General features: G+C 50.8%; 1 protein-coding gene and 1 long non-coding RNA gene across 3 annotated transcripts in view; one reads left to right on the top strand and one right to left on the bottom strand.

Annotated features, from left to right (window-relative positions):
• The window catches only part of LOC138684166 (uncharacterized), a 50,154-nt gene extending 33,629 nt beyond the window's left edge, over window positions 1–16,525 (top strand). The window contains exons 3-4 of one of the 2 annotated variants that reach the window (XR_011323554.1): window positions 15,766–15,877; window positions 16,060–16,525. This is a non-coding gene — a long non-coding RNA (uncharacterized lncRNA). The remainder of the gene's footprint in view (window positions 1–15,765; window positions 15,878–16,059) is intronic. The other variant, XR_011323553.1, reaches the window with a different exon arrangement.
• A 793-nt stretch (window positions 16,526–17,318) lies between these two features.
• LOC138684170 (uncharacterized) lies at window positions 17,319–18,948 on the bottom strand. The gene is given in 5 exon segments (XM_069777881.1): window positions 17,319–17,601; window positions 17,603–17,841; window positions 17,844–17,992; window positions 18,211–18,340; window positions 18,700–18,948. Coding segments are annotated over 5 exon segments (1,050 nt in total).
• Between the last annotated feature and the right edge of the window lie 799 nt (window positions 18,949–19,747).

Genomic DNA, 19,747 nt, shown 5'->3' with positions numbered 1-19,747 from the left:
CGTGGTTCTAGAAGAGGGCAGGGTGTGGTGTGTCAAAGCCAGGGCAGGTAAAATGTTAGTACACAAACTTCCTACTTTGTCTTTCCTTCGTGTACAAATAAGCCAGTACTTCATCATGCATGAACACAGCTAATGTTGATGAATGGTGAAACCGTGTAGCATGGAGGCAGCAGTGTTTTGGGATTACCATATTCCCCAGTGGATATCTGCAAGTACCGCAAAAGAAAGAAACAACACGGAGAAAATGTAGGATGTGACTGATGCGCAGTTATCCCACGTGCTGCCAAGCAGAGAGAGTCTGTGACTTCTGTGTCCAGAGGGACTGTTTATTAAGGAGAAATTGTACAATTGTTTTGTGTCTCCTTCAAGTGGCTTGGATTACGTGGCTTTGTGTGCTCACAGCAGCATAATTCCTCTGGGAATGTCCACCCAAGGAGAACCGATGTGGATGTGCAGAGCTCTGAGGTGTCCTGGGAGTTGTGGAGTGGCAGGGCTGCAAGGCAGCAGGAGCATTTCTTTGCTCCCGCATGATGCAGAGGCTGCATGCAGAAACATAATAGCAAATTATAGATCTTTGTGGGTCCCAAGCAGTGTGAAAAATCTGCCCGTTGTCCTTTTAGGCAGTAGTGGGGTGGAGGAAGAGATCTCCATAGCCATACCTGGTCTATGGGTTTTTTACACGTGGGCAATGAAAGGATATGCCTTGGCATTTTTGAAATCAGCATTTTCTGCTTGTGTGTTTTTTCCATCCAGCCTGAATTTTCAGTGATATTAAAGCATCTTTTTACCTTCCCTGGTAATGGAAAAGAGTCTACACTGGCACATATTGCATTGTACCCACCTCAGGAACATTGTGCTCTGTGAAAGACCTATGATGTAAATGAGCATCAGACTGGTGGATTTACAGGCGAGGGATGTTTTGGAGTTGCACATACAACTGGACTGCTGTAAAACTTAGAGATGTTTTAAAACTAAAAAAGTGTTTTTAAAACCTGAAATCAGTTGTTTGTTTTGAGTGGGCCCATGTTTAGAGATGGAAATATTGAGTAGAGTGTAAAACAGTTGGAATTACAGAAATGAAGGATCTCACCCAACTGGCTTACCAGTGGTGGAGATGTAAGGATAAAAATGAAACAAATTGCAGATTAACCTCTTAACACTTTGTTGTGCGTGTGACAGACAAATCACTGATCTACCTGGGCTGATTCCCATTTCTCTATGATTCATGTACAAAACCTCACACTCTGCAGAGTGCGTGAAAGATGGTCAGCCTTTCAAGCCGTATCACTGTGTAAGCTTTGTATTAATCACAGAGCAATAACTTGAAATAACATTCAGGGTAGGCGAAAGCAGCATTGGACTCTAGCCTTTCTGTTGTCATCTTCACCTCTGGAAAGAAACTAAAACTATAAGGTGTGTTGCAGTGAAGCTTACAACTTGCAGTTGAGTGAGTAGGTGTATCCTTGTTTTCTCACGTTGAGATATGTTTCTTCAGCTATGACATAAATAACTGATCATTTGAAATGAACACATGCATACGTATTTTATAATCTGAGGTATGTAGTTACAGGACAGTAAGTTCCATGCTGGTGGATAGCAGTGTAAAGATAATATACAGCAGGTTTTTCCAATAGCTCAGCTAACTTTATGACTAGAAAACTTGCTTCCAACAATTACGAACTGAGATTCAGAAGAAAAAAAAGCCATCAGTACAGTGTGAAGTATTTTCAATGCTAAACTGTGTGCATGTGTTTTTCCTTTGGAGGCAGGGCTACAAACCATGCAGAAACACACAAGCATACTTGAAGAGCTGCTGACATTTACTACTCCCTGGTAATTTCTTCTGGAGAAACAAACAAATCCCCCATCAAGCCAAAACACACCCTAAGGGGCAAGACACTTGTATTTGTCAAGTATGTCCAAGTGGAGAAGGACTGTTAAGTACTCAGCTCAAAGGAGTCCTCTTAGCTGCAGATTTTTGAAAACAGTTAATAAAAGCAGCAGTTCTTGCTCTTGAGAAGAGTACTGTCCAGTTTCAGAAGGCAAATCCTCTTCCGCTTTCTCCCTTCTCACCCAGTAAATTCACTGTATCGCGTGCATCTTAGTCCTGTGTTTGTCTACGCTGTGGATAGAGGATGCAGCACCCATCCTGGATGCACCAAATGAGACTGTTTTACCCACCTCGTTAGCCTTTGCACAGGCATTGTCTCAGGAATGCCAGATTCTGTATGTGCGGGTACCTGTGGGAATCCTATGTATACCTAAGGGTTGACCAGTTGATGTTGCCAATGAGACGGCATTCAAAGCAAGCTGTGATGAAAATAGCCCTAGTAAGATAAGTTGCTTTAAATGAGTATGCCTGTATGAACGAGTGAATATTGATAAGCAATGCAGGTAGTTAAGAAAGTGTATAAGAAAGGTCTCTGTGCATACAGAGTGTCTGGCACAGGATGCACGTTAGGCACCTATCCATCAGGTAATTTTAGCAGAGCTTGAACTAAAGCAGACTCTTTATTTTCTTTAAAACACTGAGCTTTATTTTTGTTAATACATCTGCCAAGGTTTTGATTAATTTTAGAAGTCCTGATCTCTAACTTGCCTAGTTTCTCAAGCTAAGGAGAACAAGCTTAATCTATGAATATTTACGTTCTGCAACGTGGTAATACTTTCTACATCAGCTTTTATGGTATGCAATTTAATTATGGAACAGCTGCATAACAGCTTGACTTAAAATCAGTTTTACATAAAGAGGACAACTTTAGGAATACAGATACGTAGAGCGTATCAATGATGTTTTGCTAACTGAAGGGGACGTGCAAGAGCATGCTGTGAAATATCATTCACAAAGATATTTCTAAGTGTACTAAGGTGAAATCGTACTGTACTCTGTGAGCAACCTCAAGTAGGATCCATGGTTCTAGCGTGAGGCAGAGGGGCATATGTGTAAAAGCGATGAAACCGTACCCCAAGAAGTTATAAATAATAGGGAAGTTTGGTTAATTGGTGTAAACAGTGAATATTGGCAAACATAACTGCAATACTCTTTCTTGGGAAATGGAGAATGAAAGTAGCTCTGCTGCTATTTCATTGTGAGTTTCTTTGACCTGTGAATCAGCCTGTTGAGCCACAAGACAGCTCTGAAGTAAGTTATTGGAATTAAGTTTTTTCAGTTTTTCCCTGGTCCTGTTCAGAGCAGAAGGGATGAGATATATACATAGGTATTTATGTTACAGTTTTGATAAAATGCATTTAAATCTTGAGTCTGTTAAAACATTTGGTCTCGTGGGGAGCAAAGCTTGGGTCAGTTAATGGGTTCTTGGGTTAGATGATGTCTGTCTGGCATTTGATAGCATTACTTGAAAACCAAATGCATGATTTATTTATCCGCTTTAGAGAAGGAGACATATAGGAACATAGGAAGGCTGAGAATTACATGGACTGCGAAGTATTTTATTTGGGCTTTTGTCCAAAAAACCCCCTGCCTTTTCAGCAAACTGGTAAGATGTAAGGGCTCAAAAAATCATCGGCAGAGTAAGTCGACCAGACTGAGTGGAATTCTACCAACGATGCGTTCTGTGGTAACTCTAGTAATATAAGAGGTAGTTGTACCCATTTAGCAGTGCTCTTTTTATTTCTTTAAAAAGATGCTGTTGCCTCATAGTGGGAGGAATCCAAGTCCCATAATGGCCCAACATTCCGAAAGTCGACAGTGGGGAAGATCTGCTAGTGCAAGTAATTAATCAACAGGCAATACCTGGTGAGGGTGTGTTGGTACAGCTGGTGGAAAGTGCTCTCTCTGTGTGCAGTGGACAGTCTCAGCAGTACCCTGCTTCTTTGGAGGCAGAGAGTTACACTGTCGCTCGTGGCATCTGTTTTGTCTGGGATGTTTTTAGAGGCAACGCGTCTCAAAGTGTACTGCCCTGCTTGCACGTGCTGGAGAGGTAGCTTATGGCTGTTGCTTCCTTGGTAAGGAGAAGGAGGCAGCAGTGCTGTGCGTGGGGTAGGTGTGTAAGCAGGGGGTGAGGTGGCAGCAGGGCTCCTGCCTGCGTACTCCAGCCCCAAGTGTAGCCCTGGCCACAGGTGTCCAGATGTAAGTGTGGGGGCACAGCACGGAGGGAAAGGCCTTGCGCCTGTTGCCCCGAGCTCCTGATGCACCACTGCCTCGGCAGCCTCTGCTGCTCGCTCAGAGCCCTTCTGCAAACCCCACGTCTCCCCCACGTCCTGTCCCAGACTGCTTCCCACAGGGAGAATCTTCCCGCCCCGCTCCTTCCAGAAGGTGGAAGGGGAGTGATAACGGAGACTATAGTCGCTAATACAGACTTGCCCAGTGAGTCGTCATCGCAGGCGTCTTTGCGCCTCGCCCTGTTTGGCAGCCCCTCGCTGCAGAGCCCCTCGCCCTGCTGCAGAGCCCCTCTTCTGCCGCCTCCCAGGCCCCCGCGCCTTCCAGCTCAAAAATCCTGTCTTCTCTTCCAGCCCCAGCTCCTGGCACTGATTTCTAACACTCATCTACCAGCTGTACTTAGAAAAATGTCATTCAGAAAAGAGCCCCGCAGCTTAAAAAAGAGGACAAGGCTGAGAAAGATGGACCCATTGTAGACTTTGTCAGGCCCTTTATTTATCCTGTGATTAAGGTTGGGGTGACAGAGGTGTCGAACTCTGCAGAAGAACATTGCTGCTGTGGCAGAAGGTGCTTCAGAGGTAGGAGACAGCTGGAGCCCGCACGGGCAGCGTTTGGAGGGGGCCAAGGGAAAAGGTGCTGGGGAAAGAAGGATGTGTTTCTGCATATGGTGACCTCTGTGGGATTGTGCTTGTTGTCACAGGGTCATTTACTGTGTTGTTTCAAGGGTGGGGTCTTCGTGCTTTTAGTCGGTTAGGAAACCAGCGGTACTTGGGCTTACATTTCACCTCTTGTTTTTTCTTTCATACTGTCTGCGCAGAGAAAGCGCAGGCTGGATTTAAACTGGGGCTGCTGTTTTCTTCTCCTGGAGATTGGTGAAACTTTCCTTGAACAGAGAGCAAAAGGAATTTGTTGGAGCTTTTGCAATAGCAGTGATGTGTCAAGGTTAGAAAAAGTCTAACCATGCATGAGGCTCCAGGGTCTGGTGGTACAGGAGAAAAAAGTTTGCCTGAAAATCAAAACTGTTGTCTCTAGAGTGCAGGAATGCATTTTCCTTTTGACTGTCGTGGGAAATGCAAAGCCAGGAACTGGCCCAGCAGTAAACTGATTTGGGGCTTGATTTCTTCACCCTTACACTGAGCACCTTATTTCAGAGGGCCTATTCGTGAAAGCAGCAGTAGTGCTCAAGGAGGAGGATGCTGTTCTGTTCAGTAGAGGGGGCAGAACCATCCCTTCTGAGGCTGCTTGAGCTACTGCTTGCTTTGGAAAGCAGCACAGCAACCTTCCTTCCCCTCTGCTATTTTCTTTGTGGGATTTATTTATTAAAAGTGAACCGAAGGATGTGCTGTGAACACCAGATTAACATGGCTATGCAAACGAAGACCCCTGGTATTTGATAACTTACTGAGTGAGTGTGATTGCCTGGTCACCAGCTGTTAGAGTGAATCCTGGTGGAGAACAGGCAAAGGGGAAAGTCATCACTAGATTAAATAAGAAAAAAGCAAATAAAACCATCAATAACTCGCTAACAAAATACTTACCTCCCTGTCATCCTCAGGAATCCATTTCTTGTAGTTCTGCAATTCCCTGTTTTCTCTAGCTGAAGAAATGGTGTCATTATATTAAAAAAAATGCTGAAAGGATATAGCCATTAAATAAAATTTACATAGAATGTCTTCGTATATAATGTTTTTTTACCCAGGAATATGAAAGGTACCTTCTTCTAAAACAGCATGGTTGTAGCTTAGTTCATGTATTCCTAAATACAGCTAAGTAAGCTGTCAACTTAAAGATTTGTCTAAGTTAGTAGCATTTCTCTTAAATACAGCCTGTTAATGTTAGCATAAATGAATGGAAGGAGATAAGGAATGCTGTGCGCAACTGTGACACAAGCTATGTTCAAGTGAGACTACTAAAAGAATTAGTAGCCTCAAACAGAAAGGGGGGAATTGATAGCGTATTTCCATACATTCTGTATGGTATGTCTAAATATTTTGATGGTTTTAATATTTTGTACCAGCTGTGGAAACTGGTTTGCTGCTAGGTGACTGTAAAAGTGAGATTTGGTAAATAATTGAAGTTTGATTTCACCGGAGCTCTGATTCTTAAAGTCGCTTTCCCTCGCCGTTTTTTTAAACAATGGCTGCATCAGCCGGACGGATGGCACTGTCGAGGGGCTGCAGCTGAGCACCCCCGGTGCTGCTCCAAGCCTGGATGTCTCATCTCTCCAAGGAAGCTGCACCCAGGAGCACTCTGCCACCCGCTCTTCCAGACCCGGCGTTTCTCATTCAAACTGAGATGACCCGTCGTGTTGAGCCGCGTGCAAGTAATTTCTATAGGATTGGCTTAACATGCAGTAGCGCCGTCTGCCTGTGCACGGTTGGCTTCCACTGCTGGTCAATGGGAGTCTCTGCTGACAAATAAAAATGGAATTGAATAGAAGGGAGTTGAAAGTCAAAAGGGCCCTGTAATAATTTTAGAGTGCCTGAGGCACCACGCTGAAGCCCTGGCATTATAAATAAGGGTACTGTACTAGAGACTGAATTGCAATCAAAGCAGCTGTAAGAACGTGGAGTGTGCGCTGAGCTTCTTTAAGGTGCGTGGAGTTAGATTATGATCTGTAGGCAGTGCAGGCAAATCAATATTTGCTCACTGACGTATGTAGGGACCTTAAAGCCTGTGATTAGAAAGGCCGAAGGGATGTGGGGAATGTGAGATGAAGGCTCCAGAGCCAGGAGTGAGAGAGCTGTATTGGAGCAGCCCGACCCTCTGGTTGTCTCAAAATGTTTCCAGGGGCTGACTGTCCTCCCGGCTCACCACGGCTCATCTCCTGGACCATCTGCGTGATGATGTAGCCTGCTGACCTCTTGCTGCATTTCACGGTAATTACATCTACCTAAAATACTAAAAAAACCAAACAAACCCCTGTTTATGAATAAGGTTGGTGGGAGGATGGTAAGAATCCGAATGTCCTGGCTGAGCTCACTGATCCTGACATAAACTGGAGTAAATCCAGTACTGTCACTGGGCCCATGAGTGTTAATAGCAGCTCATGGCAAGTTGCACGGGCTGCCCCAGAAGGGCTGGAGCTGAGTCAGGGTCAGGCAGGGGAAGCGTAAGGGTTGGCCTTGGTGCCTGCTGAAGCTGGGCAGATGCTGTGGGCCACCCTTGGGACAGCTGGTACAATGGCATGGCTTTAATAGCTGGATGGTGAGGTGTGATGGCAGGGAGGAGAGCGAGCGCTTCTTGAGTTGGGACTCACTGTCTGATTTCAAGTGCTGGTGGCTGAATTTACCAGCTCAATGCATTTATTCCCTTATAACCCTCTCAGCCACCATGGGCTGCGTGTGTCCTGCTTTGTGCCATGTGCAGGATGACAATCCCTTTTTCTGCAAAGGTGAATGGGCTTGGGAAGAACACCAGTTAAAGGGTGCCACATACTGCTGCGTTTTGGGTGCAGACATACCCACAAATCTTGCTCCCACCAAATTGCAGCATGCAGGGAGAGTTTTACTGGTAAACGGGTGTAAATCTTCAAGCCCCCAAGCTGAAATGTACCATTTGATAAAGTTTCCAGGCACTTTCTGGCTGGTGCAGTGTTTTGGTTTTTTTATTTTTTCCTTCTGATTTTTTCTCCCCCCTTCATGGTCTTGCAGCTGCCCAAGGTGCAGCCAGACAAGTGGAGGAGGGTCCCTGCCTGGCCTGCAGCTCCCTCCCTCGCCATTCTTGGGGTGATTTGGGGTTATTTTGGTGTGTCAGTGAGGCAAAGCTGGGCTCTCCGGGGCTGAGGTCAGTGGGACCCGAGGAAGGCCATGATCGTCTTGAGGCTTTGAAGGGCTTTGCACCGAGCCCTGTCCCCGCTGGAGGGGACGCTGGTGGTGTTCAAGACGAAGGCCTTGCAGCCCTTGCTGTCGTGTGTGCCCGTGTCCCCCCCGGCCCCCGAGGTCTGTCCTTGTTGCAGGGGCTCTGTGCTGCTTTCTGCGTGGGGCCGTGTCCGTGAGTCCTGCAGGGAGCTGTCTGTCCTGGCTTCCCCACCAAAGGGCTGCTCCCCCTGGGGAAGGGGAGAGGGGAGTCGTCCGCATCCCGCCCCACCGTTGCCTGCCCTGCTGGTGGTGACTCGGCCCTGGGGGTGGCTCGGTTCCCCTCGGGGCTTTCCCCGGCTCGGATCTGGGGCTCAGCGGGGCTTTTGCACCTCTTGGGTGCTGTTTCTTGGTGCCCCCTGCTCTCCCTCCCCCTCCCACACAGGCATGGAGCGGTTCTGGAGAAGGAGCTTTTAATTGAAAAGACAAGAGGAAAGGTCCCATCCAAGCTGGTCTAACCCCTCCCTACCCCCCTCCCCGGCCCCCCCTTCAACAAGTACCCCCCTCCTCTCCCACCCCCCACTCCCCCCATCTCCATCCCTCTCACCCCTGTCTAATCCCCGCCCCCCCCTCACACCCCCACGTTGGCCGCAAGAGCCCTGCGCTTGCTGGGTGGCATTGGCAAGGAGCTCTGCGCCTGCCTCTTCCTCCGCTTGCCTGCCGTGGCAGGTGGGGATGGTGGCAGGTCCATCCCCGCATCCTGCCACGGCTCCTGGGGCTCCATCCCGCCGCCGTTGACTATTTTGAGGCTCAGCATGGCGTCGCTGAGCTCGGGGATGCAGTAGTCAGGGGTGAGCATCTCCTCAGGCAGCGAGAGCGAGCTGAAGTCGCGGTGGGGGGTGGCTGCGCCGGTGCCGCCAGCGTCCCCAGGCATGGGGCTGCTGCTGGGAGCATGCTGGCTGACCGCCAGCCCGCCCAGGGAGCAATCAAAGAGCATTAGGGCCTCTTGGAGAGCCACTTTCTCAGCCACAGCAAGGGCATCTCCAAGGGCTTGGCTGGGGGGGACGTCGCTCCCCGGGGGGATGTCGCTGCCCGGGGGTGCCCCCGCAGGGGTGGCCGTGCTGGAGATGTTGATCTTCGCCAGCTGCCCCTCGATGTGCTGGTAGCCGGGGATGGCTGTCAGCAGCACCGGAGGGGCTGGGGCCACCCCACTCCTCTGATTTTTGTAGGGTGCGAGGTATCGTGGTTGGCCCTGGGGGGTCCCTGGGGCTGCCCAGGCCAGGGGGGCCCCGCAGCCCCCGGGACCCCACAGGGCAGCACCCGGCAGAGAAGCGGCGCCTTGGCCGAGCGTGGCGGTGGCCGGCGGAGGCAGGTGGGTGGTTGTCCACTGGATGCGGAAGACGCGGGGGTCGAAGAGGCAGCCACATGGAGCCCTCTGCAGCCCTGTGTGGGTGAGGGGGAGCCGTGCTGGGGCGGGGAGACTCTCCAGGGGCACCCGCCGAGCCGGCCCCGATGGCCGACATCCCCCAGCTCTGGGCCAGGGGCGTGGGGAGCTTGTGGCCGGGGCGATCCCCACGGGGTGAGCTGCTGTGCCGGTGGGACGGGGTTGCAAATCGGGGAGGAGACTCGCATCTAGGAGGTGAAACGGGAGAGGTGGCCCCAAATATTTGGGGAATTCTCTGCAGATGGGCTTTCCTGGGCACGCGCCGCCCGGGCGAGGGCAAGGATGCTCACCGGGGCTTGCTGAACCCCCATGTGAAAAGTGCCGGGGGAAGGGGTGTGATGGGGATGGGGAAGGTGCCAGAGCAGACTGGGGTGCCATACCTGCTGGTGGTGCCTGGGGGGCCTGGGGTGGCCGGGCTGCAGGGAAGGGCTGCTCCCGCGCGGGCAGGCGGCACAGGTTGGCTGAGCCTAAGAGAGAGAGGAGCGATGGCCGGCGGTCACCTCTGCTCTTGCCCCCCAAGAGCGTCCCTGGGCTGCAGGGGTTGGGGTTGAGGTCGGTCCCTACCTTGAGGGTAGAAGGTTTTGGGGAGCACGAATGTCTGGAAAAGCTGGGGCGCCGGGGGGCCCCAGGGCCCAGGCAGTGGGAGCTGCACTGGTGGCCGCGCCATGGTCCCTTCTGGCTGTTGGCTGCCAAGGACTCTTTGGCGTCTCCCTGGAAGGAATGCGGGGGCTCCCTGTGTTCCACCCCACCCCCAAGAGCCTCCCCAGCTCCTCCTGGGGAGGGAAAGGGTTAAGTGAGGCTGGGGTGCCCCCGGGGCCTACAAGCGGCTCTCAGGGTCTGCGGGTGCAAATCCTCTTTGCTTTCAACAGTATTTTTCCGGTGGGGGAAGAAGAACAAGTTGATTCAGCCGAGCCAAGCGGGGACCAAGCTGCAGCCGCAGCCTCCTTGCGCCAGATGGCAAATGCGTTTGCGACTGTTGCCCGTGCTTCTGTTTGCTGCGTTGACCGGAGCGAGGCAGAAATAGGAAAAAGGACCTCGAGGGCGCGAAGGAAGGTCACGCGGTGTCGCTCGGTGGCACGCTTTCCCCCAGCCCTCGCTCCAGTAGTGCTGTCAGGTCTTTTAGTCTCCTGATGGGAAAAGCAGCAGCTCTGGATCCCCCTCGGAGGGGGCGGCGCTTTCCCTGGGTGCGTGACACCCAGGAGGAGACGGTACCCGCCGCCGCGTGCTCCCAGAAAAGGACTGGATTCTGCCCAACGTCCGGTGTCGGGGCGCTGGGGCTGTTTGCGCTCTACGGGACCCCAGGGATGGGGTTAGTACATCCCCTCCTCGTGCTTGGAGGATTCGGCACTAGCAAGGACCCCCTGGTACCAAGGACACAGGCCTCTCGCTCCCGCTGTGTGAACAGTGTGTGGCCTGGGGGAGTCAGGACAACTGCCGTGAACCGGAGGCCAAAGATCTCTCCTGGCCTGTATCCTGTTAATTAAAGAGATGGCGCTCTGTTGGTGAGGCACCTCTGGCTGCAAGATTGCGCAAGGCCATCTGCTGCGTAACTTGTGGCAGGGACCGATGCTGGGGGCGTGAAGGCAAGCGCGCTTCTAAAACCATAAAACTCCGTTTCATTTCAGAGCGCAGCTGAGCCACCCCGCTCCTCAACACTCTGCCATCTGCACCGCTGTGGCTGGGACCGGGCAGTGCTGCACATCCCAAAGGCCACCAAGTCACACCCGTGTCCCTGCTGCTTTGCCGGGAGCTTCTGCGATGCGAGCGATGTTCTGGGGGCTGATCTCTTGGACTGCAGCTACTCTGTCCGTGACCGGCAGCTGGTCAGGAGGGTTGCGTCCCAGGTGGAATTCCACCTCTCTGACGAGAACCTGGCCAAGGATGCTTTCCTCCTGAAACATGTCCAGAAGAACAAGATGGGCTTCGTCAGCATCAAACTGCTGACATCCTTGAAGAAGGTAGGCAGCCCGTTGCGTTGGCCAGCTGGGGTGGGAAGTGGTCTCCACGTGGAGGATGCCTGGGTGTCTGGGTGTGCTCTGGCTGTCTGCGGTGAGGTGCTCGGGGAGGACCAGGCTCTGCTCAGGCTGCCTGTGTCCCGGCAAAGCGCTGGTGGTGCAGAGCTGGGCCCTGCTGTCTGCCTTCAACGTGCTGCAGCAGTTCTCCACCCAGGGAGGGTGGCTGGGGAAGCGGTGAGGGGTCCTCAAACCCCAAGCCCAGGGCTGGGTTCACCTCTTCTGCCCGTGGTTCCCCCAGGCTGCTTTGAGAGAGGAGAGCTCGTCCTCCGGCGCTGAGGCTCCTTTACATTTGGGTTTGGGGCTTTCTCTTTTCTTTTGTTTTTCATCACGACTAGATGAATGAGCAGCGCAGTTTATTAACGCAACGGTACAGGTGCTTTTGGATTGCCCGTGATAAATAGACTGTCTGCAAAGCACGTGCAGGTGACAATACCATTGCCTACAAGCGCGTTAAGTGATGAAAGAAAAGAGCTCTAAAGAATTCTAAGTTTCCCAGGGAAGCACTCAGTACAGCCGAGTGTTCGAATCTCACACAGTAGGCAACCCTATGGCGGGGGGGGAGAGAGGCTCAGCCCGTTGAGCGATCCCAAAAGTCAGTGATGTCCTCCCGACTTGTCTGTGATGGTGTCTTCCCTGACATTTCTCCTCTCTTAAGCCCTTTTATGTTTTCTGAGTTTTTCGGTGGAGCTTGAGTGACTCTAGTCATACATACCTTTCCTTTGATTGGTATAAAGTTCTCTCACTTTGCTTTTAAAGGTGTATGCTAGAGAAAATTCAGAGCGCGTGCTCAGTGGGGGGGTGGTCGCACCTTGGAGGTGGGTAACTTTGGGGGTGGAGGTGTGTTTTGGTGTTGTAATGAGCAAAGTTCACCCAAAGGACCTGCTGTTGCGTGTGAGTACCCCAGAACTGGGCACGTGTGATAGAAACCAGAAGTGTAGGGCATTAGCTCAACAGAACCCCCATTGTGTTACCTCCTTGCTTCAGTGGATTCAATGCAGGGAGCAAGCGTTCTCGTTCCGATCGTTCCGGTTCCCTATCCCTGCGATCACAGAGCCTGGCCACGGGGTCTCGGCTCCGCTCCACCCTCCGTGTTCCTTTTCAGAGTCAGCGTACCAAGCTCCCCTGGTGTTGCTGACGTCTAAAGTTGCAGGTCACGTTGCTTAGGGAGCTACCACGGAACCGATTCTTTACGTGTGCACTGCGTTCCTCCCTGGAGGTTCACCTTCCCTTGGGGGAGGGGGGGGGTCCAGGGGCGTGTGTCATACCGACAGGTCACCTCCATCCAGCAATCATTCCACGGGCTGTGGCTGTGCCCGGGAGGCCCGGGGGTCTCTCCCTGCCCTTGGCGGCCATGCCCTGGGCCCAGCTGCTGGGTGTCCCTGGCGCCTGCTCTGCCACTCGGCTCACAAGGAGAAGCCTGGTGCTGTTCCTCTTCTCTCGGGCCATGGCAGGAACCAAGCGTGCAGCGCAGAGACCGCCCCTATTAGCCGTCCCCTCTCTGCGCCAGAGCTAAAGCCTATGCAGCCCCGCAGCCAGGAGGAGCAGGGACTTGATGTGGCTGGACACAACCCCTTTTCGTGGGGCGTAAGGGGGGTGATTTCGGCAGCGGCAGCCTGGAGGCAAGCCAAAGTGTAACCAGAGCCATAGGTTGGGATGGTGGGTGCCAAGAGCCCGCCACGGAAGTAAGCCAGGCTTTGAGAAACAAGTGCGCAGAGGTGACCCCAGTGTGGTGGAAGGAAAGGTTGGTCGTATTCAGACGTGGACCATTTGGATCCGTGACCAAAGCCCAGCCAGGCAAAGGACAGACAGCTCTTCCAAACTGTCAAAATAGCCCATTGCTGCTATTGCCGTCACATCCCCTTGTCCCACTGAAACCCAGCTGCGCAGCCTTTCTATTAAACACGCGCGTTGGCCGTGTTTGTATGGGATACCAAAGGCGCTTCAGCCATGGGTGAAACTTCCACAGCTCACCTGTGACTTGAACCTTTCTGAGAGTTCTTTGCCTACCTCGGTTTGTGGGAAGATGTTCGGATCTTACCTCAAACCCTGGCAAGTCTCCTTTTCCTCTAGGATTTAGTATTTTGAGTACTGAGAGATTAAGAGAGGTAGTCTCCTTGCCATTTTGTGCGTTGGTGCCAAAATGGATCTGTACCTTCAGACTATGTAAATAAGGGCATGTAGGCCACAGACATTCCTTTGGTTGTGGTGATGCCAGAGGTGAAAGACAGGGGTTTGGTTCCCTCTGCAGGAACTCTGCAGAGATGTAGAGAGCATGCACGGTTTCCTCACCGTTCCTTACCAAGGCACCAAGGGACACTTGCTACCACGCTGTCAGGGGAGGTTCGGACTTGACATGAGGAGACATTTCTTTGCCAAGAGGGTGGTCACACCCTGAAACAGGCTTCCTGGAGAGGTGGTGGATGCCCCGTGCCTGTCAGTGTTGAAGAGGCATTTGGACAATGCCCTTAATACCATGCTTGAACTTTTGGTCAGCCCTGAAACGGTCAGGTAATCGGACTAGATGATGGTTGTAGGTTTCTTCCAGCTGAACTGTTCCATTCTATTCTGTTCTGTTCTACTCTGCTCTGTTCCCTGTGCTCACCATAAGTCAAATACCAACGAGACTGTTATTTGCCTGAAACGCCAGGGGGGTTTCAGCTCCAAAACCACTTTGAAGGACACATAACACAAAGGTTGCAAGTGGAAACAGGCTATTATTTTTATTTTTCTGAGTCTGTTTCAGAGCTGATGCTCACAAGCCTTAACACAATGTGCCTGTGTAGCCAGGAGCAGGCTGATGCATTCTTCAGTTGAGCTTGAGAAAACATCCTTTGCATCCTGGCAAAGGCAAGTCCCAGAGCTACAGAAAGTAGCAGGAGGAATACAGGCCAAGCAGTCCCTGTTTCCTGAAGAGTGAGAACGTGCAGAATGAGGATCAGGACCGACCACACACAAAAGAAGAAGAAGGAGGAGGAGGAGGAGGTGTGTGGTACCGTGGGGTATTTTCCAAAGTATGACAGGTAGAGGTGAAAAGCGTATTTTTGCGTTCGGCAACTTGCTCCGCCGCTGTGCTTCTTGGCCAACGATGCACAAAAGGCGCTCTCGTGCCGGCCCTGCGCTTGATTTGCGTGCAGGGAGAGGTGAAAAGTGGCAGCTCGTGATGGGGCAGCAAGCCTGGAGCCCTTGCAAGCACAGGCTGTTTTGCCCAAGCCATAAGCCCTGGGGAAATGGAGCTAAGGGAAGAGCAGAGCTCGCTCCCGCTCCAGACTTGCACTGGGCAAGAGAGCCCGAGAGAGGCAGGGCACGAGCGGTGCCTTGGAGGTGCAAGAGCAGCAGGCAGGGAGCTAGGCGAAAGGGCCCAGAGGAGCCCTGACAAGGGGCTGTGCTCAGTGCTACAGAGGACAAGAAGCAACCCCCGGGAGCATCCCTTGGAGCCCGGCCTGGGAGTCCGAAAGCTTCCTCCCCCCGGATGCGGGGCACGAGGGCCACCTTCGTGGAGCACGAGCAGCGGGCACCTAGCCACAACGGCCCAAAGGAGCCCTGGCGAGGGGCCGTGCTCAGTGCTGCAGAGGAAGGCAAAAAACCCCCGGGGACACTTGCTAGCCCACCGTGGGGGAAAAAAAGCCTTCCTCCCCCTAGCTGCAGGGCACGAGAGGCCATCTTCGTGGTGCACGAGCAGCAGGCAGTAACCTAGCCAAAATGGACCGGAGGAGCCCTGGCAAGTGGTCCTGCTCAGTGCTGCAGAGGAAGGCAAAAAACCCCCGGGGCCCAGTGCCAATCTGCGCCGGGGGAAAATTCCTTCCTGACCCCAGAGCTGGCGATCGGCTATTCCCTGAGCACGTGAGCAAGACCTGCCTCCTGGTCCCGCAGGCTGGTCACGCCTCCCAGGGGATGCCCAGCCCCAGATTTCGTCAAGGCCGCTACCCAAGATGATTTTGCTCCTTTGGAGGAAGCTCTCCTCTTCGGGATGCACCCGAGACTCCTCCCAGGCATCTCCCAGAGTCTTTTAGCCTCTGCTTTAACTACCTAACACCTCAGGTAGCAGCCCCAGACTCTTCCAAGGAAGCTACCCAAGATGATTTTTCTCCTTTGCAGGAAGCTCTCTCCTCTGGGATCGACCCAAGACTCCTCCCAGGCATCTCCCAGAGTGTTTTGACCTCTGCGTTCGGGACCAGAGATCCCAGCTGCCTGCCCCAGACTCCTCCAAGTAAGTAGCTCAAGACATTTTTTTTCTCCTGTAGAGAAATCTCTCAACTCTGACAGCCACCTGAGACTCCTCCCAGGCATCTCCTAGAGTCTTTTGGCCTCTGCTTTACGTACCTAAGATCTCAGGTAGCAGCCCCAGACTCTTCCAGGGAAGCTACCCAAGATGATTCTTCTCTTTTGCAGGAAGCTCTCTCCTCCAGGATTGACCCAAGACTCCTCCCAGGCGTCTCCCAGAATGTTTTGACCTCTGTGTTCGGGACCGGAGATCCCAGCTACCTGCCCCAGACTTCTCCAAGTAAGTAGCTCAAGACATTTTTTTTCTCCTGTAGAGAAATCTCTCAACTCTGACAGCCACCTGAGACTCCTCCCAGGCATCTCCTAGAGTCTTTTGGCCTCTGCTTTACGTACCTAAGATCTCAGGTAGCAGCCCCAGACTCTTCCAAGGAAGCTACCCAAGATGATTCTTCTCTTTTGCAGGAAGCTCTCTCCTCCAGGATTGACCCAAGACTCCTCCCAGGCGTCTCCCAGAATGTTTTGACCTCTGCGTTCGGGACCGGAGATCCCAGCTACCTGCCCCAGACTCCTCCAAGTAAGTAGCTCAAGACATTTTTTTTTCTCCTGTAGAGAAATCTCTCAACTCCGACAGCCACCTGAGACTCCTCCCAGGCATCTCCTAGAGTCTTCTGTCCTCTGCTTTACCTACCTAAGGTCTTAGGTAGAAGCCCCAGACTCCTCCAAGGAAGCTACCTTTGAGGTTTTTTTCTTTTTTGGAGGAAGCTCTGCCCTCCGGGATCCCCCTGTGACTCCTTCCAGGCGTCTCCTAGAGTCTTTTGGCCTTTTCTTATAAGGACCTGAGATCCCAGGTAGCAGCCCCAGACTTGTCTAATGAGGCTACCCCGGATGATTTTTCTCCTTTGGAGGAAGCTCTTTCCTCCGGGATCCACCCGAGAATCCTCCCAGGCATCTCCCAGAATCTTTTGGCCTCTGCTTTACGGACCTAAGATCCTAAGAAAAGATAGCTATGAAAAGGCCAAAAGGCTCTGGGATATTGCCTCTGTCGGACACAGGGGAAGCTTCCAGCAGCTTCTCACAGAAGCCACCCCTGTAACCCCTCCCCGCTACCAAAACCTTGCCACACAAAGCCAATACACCCCCCTTTGAGACTATGAGATCTCTTCATATGAGTCTCATAAGTCTCACTACTTCATTTTATCGTTACATATGCTCTAGCCATGGCCTGTAAAACCAGTCTCTTGATAGAACTTAAAACAACACAAAGTATGATTGTAATAATGACAACAGTGGTCGAAGTTTAAATTAGATTTGCCAGCCATCCAGTAAGGGAGGATCCTGTTCCATGTAATATTTTATTTAACCACCCTATTTCCATTGTTGTTCTTCTTCTTTCTTAGAAAGGTAATATTCCCCAATTTAAAGGATTGTCTGCCAGCTCAGATGGAGGGAGAGAAGCGGTTACACTAACATTCTGGATTTGCCCAAAGGACTGGATAAGCTGTAAAACCAAATTCTCTTGACCTACTGCTAGTACCAAATGGGATATTATAATATTCAGGTTCTTCATTCTCTCAAAGTTCAATGGTCTCAGATATTAGCTGAAATTTGAGTTTCCCAGTCTGTGGCTGTCCACTTTCCCTGATCTGGTTCTGGTGCTCTTTTCACTCACGTGTAATGAATCCAGGAGTCCATTCCTTCTACTCTGGCTGCAGTACAGGTTTTCAATAACATGATGTGAGGTCCTTTCCACCTTTATCCAACAGGAGAGAGGCCTTCTGATTTAGATACCTGTGTAGTGAAGATAAAGTATGCGAAAGAGAAATCAAATACTCTTTAACATCAGCCTGCCCTTTTATATGCATTTGGTCTCCTGTGATGTTAGAAAGACTCATGGGATATGCTTTCCCATAAACAACCTTAAAAGGACTTACTTTCCCTTTGACCCTAGGAGTTACTCGAATTCGTAAAAGAGCCATAGGTAAAATTTCTACCCATTTAAGGTGTGTTTTCTTGACACAGTTTAGCAAGTTGCCTTTTAAGAGTTTGATTCATTCTTTCTAGCTTCCCACTTGATTGTGGCCTCCGAGGGGTGTGTAATTCCCACTTAATCTGTAAAAATTTAGAAATCTCTTGCATGACTTCTGCAAGAAGATGAGGCCCATTATTAGAGGAGATTCCTTCTGGAATACCAAATCGGGGTATTATTTCCTTCAATAGGATTCTAATTACCTCTCTAGCTCTTTGTTGGTATGGCAAGGGAAAGCCTCTGGCCAGCCAGAAAAGATATCTACCAATGTCAATAAATATTTATATTCGTTATACCTAGGTAGCTCTGAAAAATCTATTTGCCAGTATTCCCCAGGAATTATTCCTTGTTTCACAATTCCTCCTATAACTTTTTTCCCAATTTTTGGATTATTAGCACAGCAGATGGTACACTTTTTTTACTACCATGTCTGCTACCCTTTGTATCTTTGGTCCAAAAAAAATTTCTTTTTGCAGTTATTGTCAATGCGTCTTCTCCTGGATGCATCTCCTGATGTAATCTCTTGATCAAAGTTTCCATCATTCTTTCAGGAATCAATAATGGCGTTAACGGTGTTATCCACCAACCTTGTCCATTTTTGGAGCAGTCTATCTGTTCTGCTAATTCATCTTCCTTCTCAGTATGTTTTGGTGGTGGTAATTCTAAACGAGGCCCTGGAATTAAAGCTTCTTCAAATTTTGGCTCCTTTAGAACTGCCTTTTTAGCAAGACAATCAGCCTTCCAATTTCCGTTTATAATTTCACTATTTCCTTTTTGGTGGGCTTTGCAATGCATTATTGCAACCTTTGGTAAGAGAACCGCTTGCAGCAGTCTCGTAACTTCAGTCCCATATTTTACTGGAGTTCCCTGTGAGTTTAACAGTCCTCTTTCCTTCCAAATTGCCCCCAGATTGCATGCACCACCCCAAATGCATATTCAGAATCTGTGTGTGTATATATATTTAGTCTTTTTCCATGACTTAGTTCTAGAGCTTGCATCAATGCTATTAATTCAGCCCTTTGAGCGGATGTGTTGCTAGGCAGTGCCTTAGTCTCTAGTGGTTGGGCATTTGTTACCACTGCATATCCAGCTCTTCGTTTTCCTTCCAGCATAGAGCTGCTGCCATCAGTGAAGAGCTCTACTTCTGCATCAGGCAGGGGTTCATCCTGTAGGTGTGGTCTGCTGGAATACACTTGTTCAGTCCATCTGTGAGCATGGTCGGCGCGTGACTGCTGGATTATGACAATATGCCACGTGTACAAAGCCCATGAACCAATAGACAGGGTGGCTATGGCTCGCGCAGCGCGCCTAGCCAGCGAGCGCATGCGTCATAGGCTCCCTATGTTGCAACTGAGGCGTGTTTTGGCACCCGCTGGCCACGTGTGCCGAAACCCATTCCTCTGCAAATGTGTAAATACCGGGATTTTTCTGGAGAGCATGGGGCTGGTGTACGGCGAGGCCACCATTGCTTCCGTGGGGACGCCCACGTAAAGCCGGCACCTACCGATTGCTGGGCTGAGCTCGTGGTGCAAGACAGCACAAGAATGTACGGATGGTCCATCTTCCTCACAGTCCTCGGGTCGGTACGTTAATTTGCTTTACAAGATACCCTTAGCATAATGCATGTCTGTAGTTACTAAATGCTTGCTTTTCCCCTTCTAGTCAGTGTGTGTGTTCACCTTCTCGGGAATCTGCGAAATCACCCTAAAACAGCAACCCTGTTTTATGGAATGAAATTTTTTTAATGAAAACTATCAGGAAATTTGTAACTTTGTTCCCCAGCTTTATGGGAACCAGGGGATCGGCTGGGGAAATCTCAATATTCTCCCCAGTCCCCTTTACTCAGTATCAGATGTCCCTAGCATAATTAGGTTAGTATTTGATTCTGGCCCCCTTTTCCTTGAGGATTCAGCAAATAATTTTTCTTTCTGTGGGCATTGTGTCCGCATTTTCTCGATAGGACCCCACTGATTGCTTCCAGTTGAATAGATCTGAGGTCGTGAACGGGACATGTACAAATACTGGCTGTCCCTCCAGCCCTATTGCCCGTCTCAAGGGAGCTTGTATAATGGGATGCTGTCCCCTCGTTCTCCCTGAGATTGGGCTAAAATTCTCACTCCCTGC

The sequence above is a fragment of the Haliaeetus albicilla genome, unplaced genomic scaffold (assembly GCF_947461875.1).
Source record: "Haliaeetus albicilla unplaced genomic scaffold, bHalAlb1.1 scaffold_112, whole genome shotgun sequence".
Lineage (NCBI taxonomy): Eukaryota > Metazoa > Chordata > Aves > Accipitriformes > Accipitridae > Haliaeetus > Haliaeetus albicilla.
The sequence above is the reverse complement of the archived record's forward strand: the minus strand, read 5'-3'. Positions and strand labels throughout refer to the sequence as shown.